Consider the following 12,578-nt stretch of genomic DNA (forward strand, 5'->3'; position numbering starts at 1 on the left):
GGTTCTCCAGATTCAGTGACTTCTTAGACTCGTAGATGCAACTGGCTCGTAGAGGCTCTGGATGCAAACATTTCAGCTGTGGTTTGTTCACACAACCACCCACAGAAGCAACTTCAGTCTGTTCTGGTGGACTCAGTGCACAAAACTTTCCAAGGAAAAGCTGTTCCTCACTCCTGAGTCATTGTGTTATGGTCATGACAGATGCCTCCATGTACACATTCAGTTAGGTGGGAGCTTTTCTTTCTATTCCTGGTTCCTGAGAGAGGGGCTCCCTCCCATTCCCTCAGTTCCTTTATAATCGCCATCATGGCTAGATTGGGAAGTGCTTCTCTCTTGAGTATTTTTTCCAGATCCTTGACTTTTTCTCTTAATTTCACTAATCTACCTCCCTCCTTCACATCTTTTCATTATAAACCCTAAAAAAAATCCACTATATATATATATTTCTGCTTTTTCTCTCTCTGCTCTTTGTTCCTTCTTGAGTCAGTAGGCAGCATTTAGAAGTTTTGACTGCTGTGATGGTCTCCTCTTGGATGGTCACTTCTTCTGCCCCTCTATCTGGGAGATAAATATGTTGTGGAGGCCTGCCCATATTGCTAGACCTTTACTGAACAGACCTGGAGACATTGGGCAGATTGTTTGAAGTCTGAACTGTGGACAGAGTTCTGTGGAACGACACTACTTCCTTTGGAGACCAGCTTGACTTTGAGGTGATCCAACTGTGACTCACCAAGGCCAACACCACTGCCTTCAGAGGTCAGCTTTATGCTGAGGTGTTCTACTCACTTGTTGCTAAGATTGACACCATTGCTGGGAACTGAGGAAGCGCAAGGGCAGATCTCACTCACCCTTCATTGACTGGGAATGAGCATTTGTTTGGTCAATATCACCATGTCATTCCCTAGGGGGATCCCAAGGATCACTTGAAGATGACCGTGATTTTCAGTACTAAGTGATTGCCAGACTTCAAGACAGGCATCATCAATACCAATGTGTGAATACCATTGCGCTGATACTGAGGCATTGCTCCCAACACTTGATATGAGCCCTTGGTACTGAGGCAGCATGGATCCCCAGTACTCATGATCTCAAGATTCCTGAGATCAAGAGTGCCTTTCCTTCATCATGACCAGAGAATTAGTGCTCTGACTTGGGATCTTCAGTGTTGTTGGCTCCATCTACTATATCACCCAATGCCACTGTTGCCTTGCAGGACCCTTTTAGTGCAAGTACTTCGGCAGGTGAGCTCCTGTGGTCTTAAGATGGAGCAACAACAGGATCAAGTCATGGATCTGGTCTTTAGTGCCCCAGACTCTGAAGACTTAAAACTGGTGGCAATCTGATTGCTTCCTATCCAGCTGCAGAAGATCAGGCAGATGCAAACAGCTCCCTCCTCAGCACACTCCATGTTGAAGAGACTAGAGACTGTGTAGCGAGTGCTGAACAAGGACATTCCATTCCTTTCAAGCATCCCAAGCCAAACTTGGGCACAGTCATATCCATGCAGGAAAGGTCACACAGTGAGAACACATGGCACATAGACTGGGGCTGGGGGCACTGCCTGGATTGGGATGGCATGGTTGTTCTATGTGGGTTCAGCACTTGGCCTCCAGCTCTCCAATTATGAGCCCACCATGGCCCAATACCAGTTGCTTCTGTGGAACAAGATCAGGGCCATGTGATAGCACCTGCTGGACAGCTGCAGGAACCTGGCCCGGATGTTCTAGACAGAAGCTTCCAAGTTAAGCTGTGATGCGATGGGATAGCCTGCCAACAGATCACTGCAGCATGGCACCACATGGACTGTGACACCAAGACCATGATAGGTGCCATAGCCATCCATGGGCATGCCTGGCTGTGTACCTTGGAACCCCCACAAGAGACCTCCTTTGATGGGGAGAGCCTTTTCAACATGCAGATGGATAAGAGGATGGACTCCCACCAAAAGGTCAGTGCAACAGCATGACAGATGGGCTTCTAGCAGTCAGTGACCAAGCCATGCAAGTGGTTTGGTGCCCCTTAGCCTCAATATCAGCAAAGGGCCTACACCAAATGTCCCACTACACTCCAACCATCCTCTCAATCTATGTAGAAGGTGTGACACTAATGTCCACTTTAGATAGGCATGCAAGCACCCAGAGGGGAACAAGCACTACCACTGACTGCTCCCACCTGTACTCTTACCTGTGTACCACCTTTGACCAGCAGCTTACCCAATTCCTTCCTGCATAGGAAGCAATAAGTTCTGATTCATGGATCTTATCCATTATGCAGAGATTGAGTCAAATTGGATTGAGTTCAATACTCTCCCACCTCTTCATACCATAAGGAACATGCCCCCATCCCAGACATTGTTGTCTCAGGTTGACATGCTACTCCCCAAAGGGGCCATAGGAAAAGTCCATCATTCTGACCTCACTCAAAACTTCTATTGTTGGTACTTCACACTACTGAAGTGGGACTTGGGGCTTAGGACCAGTCCTAGACCTCAGAAGCATCAATTAGTTTATCACACCGAGAAAATTCATGATTGTGACACTATAGAACATGATCCTTTTCTTGCAAGGAGGAGACTAGTTCTCCTTGACTGAGCTGAATAATGTCTACTTCCATGTTACCATGGACCACAAGTGTAGACACTTTCTACACTTCCAAATTGGGGCTGAGACTTCCAATTCTCAGTGCTCCCATTCGGCCTCTCAGCCACCTCCAGGGTCTCACCAAGTGCATAGCCACAATCTGCTCACACCTTTGCCTCCAAGGAATTCTGGTCTTTCCATAGCTGACTCCTGGTCACACTATCTAAGACAGGACTGATACATTTCATCCACACCATGTGTTCCCTCCTGCAGACCCTGGAGCTGTGTATAATGCACGAGGAACCTCTTCCCTTTCCCTTCTAGTCCATCCTCTTCATAGGAGCCTGCCTTGACTCACCTTCAGTAACAGCTCTCCTCCCAGAGTAGCCACACTAGGCAAGATCACCACCAAACTCAGTGTGTGAACAACACCAGATCACACTGAATAGAAAAATTGCTTAGCCTTATGGTCATGACAGTTGCAATGGTCCCAAGATTTCGAATGAAGCCTTGCAGTTCTGATTCGTCCACACATCAGGTGATCCACATGGGGTGCATCTTGAGCTCCCCTCATGAATCCAGAACAATCTTCACTGGTACGCCACTTTATGCAATCTGACAAAGGGCACCAGCTACTGTGTCTTAAGACACATCAGTTACCATCACCACAGATGCTTCCCTATTGGGATGGGGAATCCATTGCTACAGCCAGGAGTCCTTTGAGCATCTCAGCTTCTTGGAAATCCTAACCATCCACAAGGCCCTGATTGCCTTCTAGTCATCCCTGCATGGGCATCACATCCAGAAAGCCATGAGCAACACAATTGTGGTCATTTACATCAACAAGCAGGGCAGCACAGTCAATCCCACTGATGAAGCTGGCCATCAGGATTTGGGACTGGTGCATCAACAGGCCACCCACATGGCAGACTCAAGCAACACCCTGGCAGGCAGCCTCAGTTGCACAAGCCTCAATGCACACAAGTGGCACTTGAGCACCAGGAACATCTACAACCTTTTCAGCCCATGGAGCACATTCTCAGTCAACCTGTTTACCAAAGCTGACAATACGACACATGTAAGCTTCTGCTCCTGTAAGGGATCAGCTCCCTGGGGGATGCCCTCCTCCAGTGGTGGGGAAACCTATTGTACATCTTTCTCCCACCTCCCCTGATCATGAGGGTGCTTGGGGAGAGCAGGATGGGCAAGATGGAGTGTATCACCCCACCTAGCTCTTTTGTCTCTGCTGCAGAATCTTCTTCCAAATACCATGCAATCCAGATCTTATCTCACAGAACCAGGGACAAGTTCTCCACCTTCCCTTCATGAGCTGGCATGGTGTATCATGGTGTATCATGCCATATGCCTCACTCAGCCATGGAGTGTCAGAACCATCCTTGATGCAGCCCTCAAGCCATCCGCAAGAAGGTTCTATTTGACCAGATAGGGTCAGAGGTGCTATTTTCACACCTTGGAATACCAGGAGAACTCTAATCCACAAAATGCTACCATCAAACACATCCTCAGCTTCCTAGAGATGCTCTTCCAGAAGGGGCTGAAACCCTCCACCATCTGCCTGTACTTGGCAGCAATCTCTTCCGTCTACTCACCACTGCAATGGTGCCCAGTGTTCTTGCACTCCTTATCCCTGTGGTTCCTTAGGGGCCTTCAAAACTCACCTTCCCATCCAGCCCTACATACCAGTATGGAGTCTTTTGGTCATGCTGCAGGCATTGATCAAGAATCCCTTTGAACCATTGTCCATCATTGACCAATGCTTTCTCTCCTGAAAGGTCACATTCCTGGTGGCCTTTCAGTTAGATGTGCCAGTGAGCTGTGTGCCCTCTCATAGAACCTCCCTACCTCACCTTTCACAGAGACAAAGAAGTGCTCTGACCAGACCCAATCTTCTTCTCCAAGGTCATCTTGGTGTTCCACCTCAGTCAGGACATTGCCCTTTCAGCCTTTTTTGCTCCTCTTACTAACTCAGTGGCAGCCGCCCTGCATTCACTGGACAACCAAAGGGCCCTTGCTTTCTACTACTTCAGGATGGAATCCTTTCACCACTCACCAAGAGTTTTCATCTGCTACAATAGAGTGGGCCCTCTCTCTTCACTCAGAGATTAACAAACTGGGTCATAAACACCATTTCCTGGTCTACAGGTTAGCTGGCTTTTGATTCAGAGCTCCTCAAAGGGCTCACTGTATCTGTATCTCACTGTATCTGAGCGATGGCCACATCCGCAGCCCTGCTCACATGGATCACCCTGTAAGAAGTCTGCAGAGCTGCCACATGGTCCACATGGTCCATGCCATCCTCAATATATGCTAGGCTCTTTCAAGCACTACAGGCTAGACATTCACACAAGGACTGACTGCTGCTTTGACAGAGTAGTCCATTCCAGTGGCAACACCCTACCTCTGTTCTTCTCAAGGTAAGTTCACTAGTTGCCCAAAAGCACACTACACAGAGACCACAAAGACAAAAGTCACGTTGCTTGCATGTAACTGTCATTCTTCAAGTGGTTGTATATGCATTCACACAACCTGCTTACCTACTTCACTTGGTGTCATCCCTCTAACAATTGCTTCCTTACTAGCTGAGGGCACTCAGGCTGGATCTAGCAAGCACAAGACTCCTCCCTTGGTTCTAGGACTCGTGGTGGTCTCAACAGAATTGAGGGAATGGGCGGGAGCCCCTGGAACAGGAAGGGGAGTGGCTTCTGCCCAATTGAATGCCTAACTGGAATCTTCCTAACAACAGGCTTCACAGGGGTACAGAGCCCATATGTGTGAATGCACAGATGACCACTCAAAGAACAACAGTTAAAGGTAAACAACCTGACTTTCCCCTTGTTGCACTACCTTGCTGAATGTGAGGTCAATACTACCTCATTCTCAAGCCAACCAAGTGGTCTTGTTTGGAACTGAAGAAAATGGCCATCACATTTGAATGTCAGATTGGGGGAAGCGTTCCTGCCATACATAACACTCTTAGCTATTGAATCTTCCTGGAAATAGGCTCCAGGTAGGTGCAGATGACAGTACAAAGAATAACAGTTACAGGTAAGCAGTCTGCCTTTCTGGCTTCAGAATCTATTCAGAATGGACTTTTTCTGTTAAGTAAACCTTTGCTCCTCCACAGCCTACTTGCTATGTGCTTTATATGTGTTTCCTCACTTTCTAGTGCTGTGACTTTGTCAGGATGGATATTCGGCTGTCTTTTCCATAGGTGCCTTTGGTCCAGCCTTTAGGGGTCCTGTCTGGAGGTTATTCAGGGTCTACCCTTACTGAAGGACCCTGTCTAGTTACTCTGCACTTACTGGAGGTACCTCAGATATTATTAGAATCAGGATGCAGTGTCAGAATCCCCACCCGCATGTCATCCTGGCCCAAGCTCTGCCATATATGACATGTTTGAGCTTCTCAGTTTAGACCATGAGAGAAACCTGTTGCATAGCTATGCCCTCACACCCCTTAAGATCTATGGGAGAAGCCCTGCTCTGGGAACCCTCTCTAAGAGAGGTAAAAAAGGTCATCAACTCGGAATAGGGCCTTCTCTGCTGTGGCATCCAGACTCGAATGTACTTCCCAGAGGTACGCCTGCACCAAGTTATACTCTTTTTGGTGCCGGGCCAAAACCTTTTTATTTAAACAGTATTTTAAAATTTAACAGCTTTTAACCTTCAGTCGCTCTGTTTGTTTTGTGATTTATTGTTCTGTTCTGTTCTATTATTTATTGAAATTGCTGTTTTAATTGTTCTTTTAAATATTGTAAGCCGTCCTGAGATCTTGTATAATAGGACAGCATACAAAAGCTTTAAATAAACAAACTTCCATCTTGTGTGAATTTCGTCATACTGCAGCAGTTCCAGTGAATGCTGTTCATTACTTCCTCACCTAAAGTGGTCTTTTTTCTTTTTTTTTACTATTTTTGGTTCAGTCTGGGAAGTTTTCCCAAAAATATAGTTTATGATGGTTTAAAACAAATAAAGAAAAAAACCAAAGGCAGCCATAGTGACTATAAGAAAAATCCAAAATGTCTGTAATATACTTGCAACATCCAGTCAGTCTTCCTGCCCTCTAATTCCTGTCAAGCTGGGGATTACATTATATTAATAACAAAATATAGCAAATCTAACAAATAGGTAATGCAAAGAATTCACACAAGTAATTCATATTGCTTGTCATCTTCTCTAGCTTAATTTCTTTGTGGCAAGTTGTTTATTGATAGGGTTCTGGCAGTGTAATCCTATACATGCCTAATAAGAAGCATTTCAATGGGAATCATTGTCAGGTAATTGGAAATAAAATTGCAGCTGGAGCTGCTGTTTCAAAGCTTGCTAAGTATATTATCTTCTCACTTTGTTGTGTATTGTGTGTGTGTGTGGCAAGGTTACACTGGATCTTCAGAACAGCAGTGAAAAATTTGGTGGATTTCTGCGATCTGCATTGGATGTCCTCTCTCAAATTTTAGAGGTTGCAACTCTTCAAGACATTGGAAAAGTGAGTTCATTATAAGTTATAATTATTTTAAGTACCTTTATACTAAATCACCTACAAAAAACAAGTGTCAATGTGATACTGATCGTGCTCAGACTTGATAGTTTTACAACCTTCCTGGCTTTGCATGTAGGGTTGTGCAAAATAATTTCTGGTCCTATTTGTGGTACTGAAAGTTACCATTAAAGATTTGAATTCTGAGAACTCTTTCAGTTGTTCATAACAGCTTGCACTCCACAGCAAGGCTTCTGATAGTGGTTTCTGGAAGTGATTTCCTGCTTTTGCATCTCCAGAAGTGGTTTTTAAAAAGTGCAACAGGCTTTTATGGAACAGAAATTGGAGAAAAGTCTGTACATGCATAATGTTTGTCATATAATCCATTGGGTCACAATTCTGGGCCAAAATCCTGTTTTGTATTTGTATTTCATAACATTGATTTTGGTTGGACTTCAGTATATATAAACCAGGGGTGTGGAATATGTTATATTCCAGATGAGCTTGAACTCCAGCTCTCCTCAGCCCTGGTCAGCAGTGGTCAAGAATTATGGGAGATATACTTCCAACAACAGCAGCAGGGACAGATATTCCCCATCCTTGATGTAAACTCTGCTATTATTCACATACCCCTGGCTTCTGACCAAAGGGCTATGTGGTGAGCTTGCGCTTGTGGCTTTTTGTATCTTGTCCCTTTTTCCAGAAGTAGTTCTGTGTGCGGCATGAGAATCCTTGAAACTCTGAGGGGAAGTTCCCTAGCACTCTCCAGGGCAGTATTAGGAACTACTACTTGAGAAATAGTGTAGGTGAGAAATGACACTGCTTACCTTTCTTCTTTCTGGAGTGAAGATGCTATCCTTGGGTTAAATAGTTCTCTTGCTCTGGAAGCCATGTTTCTTTATTTAGTATTGGTATTCCTTAGTTTCTCTTCTACTTCATCCATACCTTTATCTAGAACAGAGCTACATCTCCAAGTTACTCCATTTACTTCCTTTACTCACTTGTTCCCCTTTCTTCCTCCTCATGGAATTTCTACTTTATTTTTTCAGTCTAGCTATCTGCTTTAAAACAAGACAATGCATTTCAGCTTCCCTCGTATCTTATTTTCCACCTGTAAAAGGCTCTTTGTTCTGCTTCCCCTTGACACCTACTGGGAAGAAATCAGTTTCAGAACCTGCTAAATATAAAAGAGTTAGGTATGTTAGAATTCAGCAGTCACAAATATTCCTCAGCTGATTGCATCCTCCCAATATGTGATGCTGTTGAAGCTTACCAGACCTCAGAGGTCCCTTCTGCTTCACCTTCTGAGCAAACAGCACTGCCCACAGTAGTCTTCAAATGGCCTACCCTGGGATGTTTGATTCCCCCCCCCCCCCCCCCAGTTTGTAAATAATTAAGTCTTGCTGCATTTGAACACCAGAATACAGGTGGTTTTTGGGGAGGAGGGGAGTTTGCACATTCCTAAACTTGCAGGGATGTGGGTGATACAGTGGTTAAACTGCTGAGCCACTGGACTTGTAGATCGAAAGGTCGGCAGTTCAGATCTGCGCAATGGGATGAGCACCCATTGTTTTGTCCCAGCTCCTGCCAACATAGCAGTTTGAAAGCATGCAAATACAAGTAGATAAATAGGTTCCACATAGGTGGGAAGGTAACAGCATTGTGTGCACCTTGGCATATAGACATGGTGGCAACATGACCACGAAAACTGTCCGCGGACAAATGCTGGTTCCCTTGGCTAAGAAACAGAGATGAGCACTGCTGCCTAGAATTGAATATGACTGGACTTAATGTCATGGGGAAACTACCTTTTTTACTTTTTAAACTTGCAGTCATGATTTAGAAAAATGAATGTCTAAAGAATAAGAATTTTATCTTTTGCTGTTTAATTGTTATTACATTTATTATAAATATACCAACAAAACATCACACACATTACATAAAATCATAATTACAAATAAAATCTGTACACCTCTAACGATCGCCAAGCAAACTAATCCTAAATTTTCCAACACACAATATTCGCAATAAATTAGACATAGAGAGCAAGTCAGAAGGGCCTCCTGGGCCATCTAGTCTGACCCCCCAGCTCTAGCTGGTTCCACTCACGACATGCCTACCATGTGCCTGTCTAGCCTATCCTTGAACACCTTCACTGATGGGGCCTCAACCAGCTCCCATGGAAGCCCATTTCATACCCTTGGGGTCCTAACTGTCAGGAAGTACTTGGCATCCAAATGGAACCTTGGTTCCCTGAGATTTGCTCCCTGTGGAGTGGAATGTGCCCTGCCCTCCTCTGCAGGGGAGAACAGGTCTCTACCCACATCTGTGTGACATCCCCTCACATACCTAAATGTCATCTACAGATTCCCTTGGTGTCTCATTTTCTCCAGGCTGAAAGGATCCAGTTCCCTCAGTCTCGCATCATACAGCTTTCCGTGCAATCCAGCCACCAACCTTGTGGCCCTACGCTGCACTGACTCTAACCTGCCTATATCCTTCCTGTAATGAGGGGTCCAGAACTGAACACAATACTGCAGTTGCAGGTGCACCAGAGTCGTACAGAGTGGTAGTAATATCTCTCTCGATCTAGAAGCCACGCTTCTGGCTATGCAATCAAGGGTGGCATTTGCCCTCTTGACCACTGCATCACACTGCTGACTCATGTTTAGCCTGCAGTCAATCAGTACCCCAAGATCCCTTTCACAAGTGCTACTCCAGCCACTTGTCCCCTAACTTGTACTTATGACACCCATTCCTATGCCCCAAGTGCAAGACCTTGCACTTATCCACATTGAATGCCATCCTGTTGTCTCCTGCCCACTTACATAGTCTGTCCAGATCCTTTTGGATCCTTAGTACCTGCTCCTCAGTTGTGGCCACTGCTCCCATTTTAGTATCATCTGCTAATTTGATCAGCAGACTGTTCACCCCTTCTTCTTCATTTCATTAATTATTTTTATTTTTTATTTACAAAAACTACATGACAAAATTATACAAATAACATAAATTACATAATGCATAGACTAAAAATTATACATATCATAAGCTAAAACTATACATAACAACATAGTGCTCCCATCAGACTTGGAAGTAAAGCTTACAAAAGATCACCGATATACCCCGTGTCCCTCCAAACATGCAGTGAATCTTTCACTGTATATTTCCCTTTATGTTTCTCTAATACATATAGTAAAAAAAAATCCATAGAATTGTAAAATCATTTCTTTTTCTTTTCCCTCTCCTAATTTTCAAAGCACATGTTAATTTGTCATTAATGGCTAAGTTCCACATTTCATTATACCAATCAACACTTTTGATTAAATCTATACCTTTCCAGTTTTTAGCCATTTGCAATCTGGCGGCAGTAAGCAAAATAATAATAAATTCTTGTGCTCTGTCTAATTGTGAATCCAAAAAAAGTATTCAAAAGTGCAATAATCAGGCACATCAAAATCTTTCTATCCATAATATCACTAATTTCCTTAAATATCATTGCCCATTCTTTCTGTTTAATTTTGCACAACCACCACATAGGATAATAAGTCCCTTGTTCTTTTTTGCACTTCCAACAAAGAGGTGTTATTTCAGAATTAATTCTGTTTAACCTTACCGGTGTATTATACTACTTCCAAATTACTTTAAAACAATTCTCCTTTACGTTGATCGACATACTCTTTGTAATTCTATTATTGCATAGTTTCAACCAGTTTATTGAGTAATTGTTGTTGTTGTTTTTGTTGTTAGTCGTGAAGTCCTGTCTGACCCATCGCGACCCCATGGACAACATTCCTCCAGGCCTTCCTGTCCTCCACCATCCCCTGGAGTCCACTTAAGCTCACACAGAATGCTTCAATGACTCCATCTAGCCACCTCATTCTCTGCCGTCCCCTTCTTCTTTTGCCATCTGTTGTTCCCAGCATTAGGCTCTTCTCCAGTGAGTCCTTCCTTCTCATTAGGTGGCCAAAGTATTTCAGTTTTATCTTCAGTATCTGGCCTTCTAAAGAGCAGTCAGGGTTGATCTCCTCTAGGACTGACCAGTTTGATTGCTTTGCAGTCAAAGGGACTCACAGGAGTCTTCTCCAGCACCACAATTCAAAGGCCTCAATCCTTCGGCGCTCAGCCTTCCTTATGGTCCAGGTTTCACAGCCATACATTACAACCGGGGAAACCATAGCCTTGACTAGACACACTTTTGTTGGCAGGGTGATGTCTCTGCTGTTTAGTATGCTGTCTAGATTTGCCATAACTTTCCGCCCCAGGAGCAAGCGCCTTTTAATTTCTTGGATGCAGTCCCCGTCTGTGGTGATCTTGGAGCCCAGGAAAATAAAATCTGTCACTACCTCCATTTCTTCCCCATCTATTTGCCAGGAAATGATAGGACTGGATGCCATGATTTTATTTTTCTTGAGTTTCAAGCCAACTTTTGTGCTCTCCTCTTTCACCTGCATCAAGAGGCTCTTTAGTTCCTCTTCACTTTCTGCCATGAGAGTGGTATCATCTGCATATCTGAGGTTGTTGATATTTCTCCCAGCAATCTTCATTCCAATTTGTGATTCATCTAGCTCAGCCTTTCTCCTGATGTGCTCTGCATATAAGTTAAATAGGCAGGGCAACAGTATACAGCCTTGCCGAACTCCTTTCTCAGTTTTGAACCAATCAATGGTTCCGTGTCCAGTTCTCACTGTTGCTTCTTGAACTGCATATATGTTTCTCAAGAGACAAATAAGATGGTCAGGTACTCCCATCTTTTTAAGAACTTGCCACAATTTGTTGTGCTTCTCACAATCAAAGGCTTTAGCATAGTCAATGAAGCAGAAGTAGATGTTTTTCTGGAACTCCCTAGCTTTCTCCATGATCCAGCGCATGTTGACAATGTGATCTCTAGTTCCTCTCCCTCTTTGAAATCCTGCCTGTACTTCTAATAGTTCTCGAGCCACATACTGCTGGAGCCTAGCTTGTAGAATTTTGAGCATAACTTTGCTAGCATGTGAAATGAGTCCATGGTGTGGTAGTTTGAACATTCTTTGGCATTACCCTTCTTTGGGATCAGAATGTAAACTGACCTTTTCCAATCCTGTGGCCACCGTTGAGTTTTCCAAATTTGATGGCATATTGAGTGTAGCACTTTTACTGCATCGTCTTAGGATTTTGAATAGCTCAGCTGGAATATTGTTGCCTCCACTAGCTTTGTTGTTGCTCAGACTTCCTAAGGTCCAGTTGACTTCACATTTCAGCATGTCTGGCTCAAGGTCAGTTACCACCTCATCCTGGTTATCAGGAACCTTAAGCTCTTTCTTGTATAGTTCTTTTGTGTAATCTTGCACCTCTTCTTAATCTCTTCTTCCTCTGTTAGGTCCCTGCCATTTTGGTCCTTTATCATGCCCATCTTTGCATGAAACGTTCCCTTCATATCTCCAATTTTCTTGAAGAGATCTCAGGTCCTCTCTATTCTATTGTTTTCTTCAATTTCTTTGCCCTGTTCATTTAAGAAGGCATTCT

General features: G+C 44.0%; 1 protein-coding gene across 8 annotated transcripts in view; it reads left to right on the plus strand.

Annotated features, from left to right (window-relative positions):
- HTT (huntingtin) overlaps window positions 1-12,578 on the plus strand; it is a 454,323-nt gene that overhangs the window by 183,611 nt on the left and 258,134 nt on the right. For all 8 annotated transcript variants that reach the window (XR_006413521.1, XM_044417924.1, XM_044417925.1 and 5 more), the window contains one exon: window positions 6,975-7,085. Coding sequence is in view for 7 of the 8 variants with exons in the window: in XM_044417924.1 (XP_044273859.1) it covers window positions 6,975-7,085 (111 nt within the window). In the remaining variant the exon portion in view is untranslated. The remainder of the gene's footprint in view (window positions 1-6,974; window positions 7,086-12,578) is intronic.

Source organism: Varanus komodoensis, unplaced genomic scaffold (assembly GCF_004798865.1).
Source record: "Varanus komodoensis strain SLA01 unplaced genomic scaffold, ASM479886v1 scaffold9, whole genome shotgun sequence".
In the NCBI taxonomy this organism is placed as follows: Eukaryota; Metazoa; Chordata; class Lepidosauria; order Squamata; family Varanidae; genus Varanus; species Varanus komodoensis.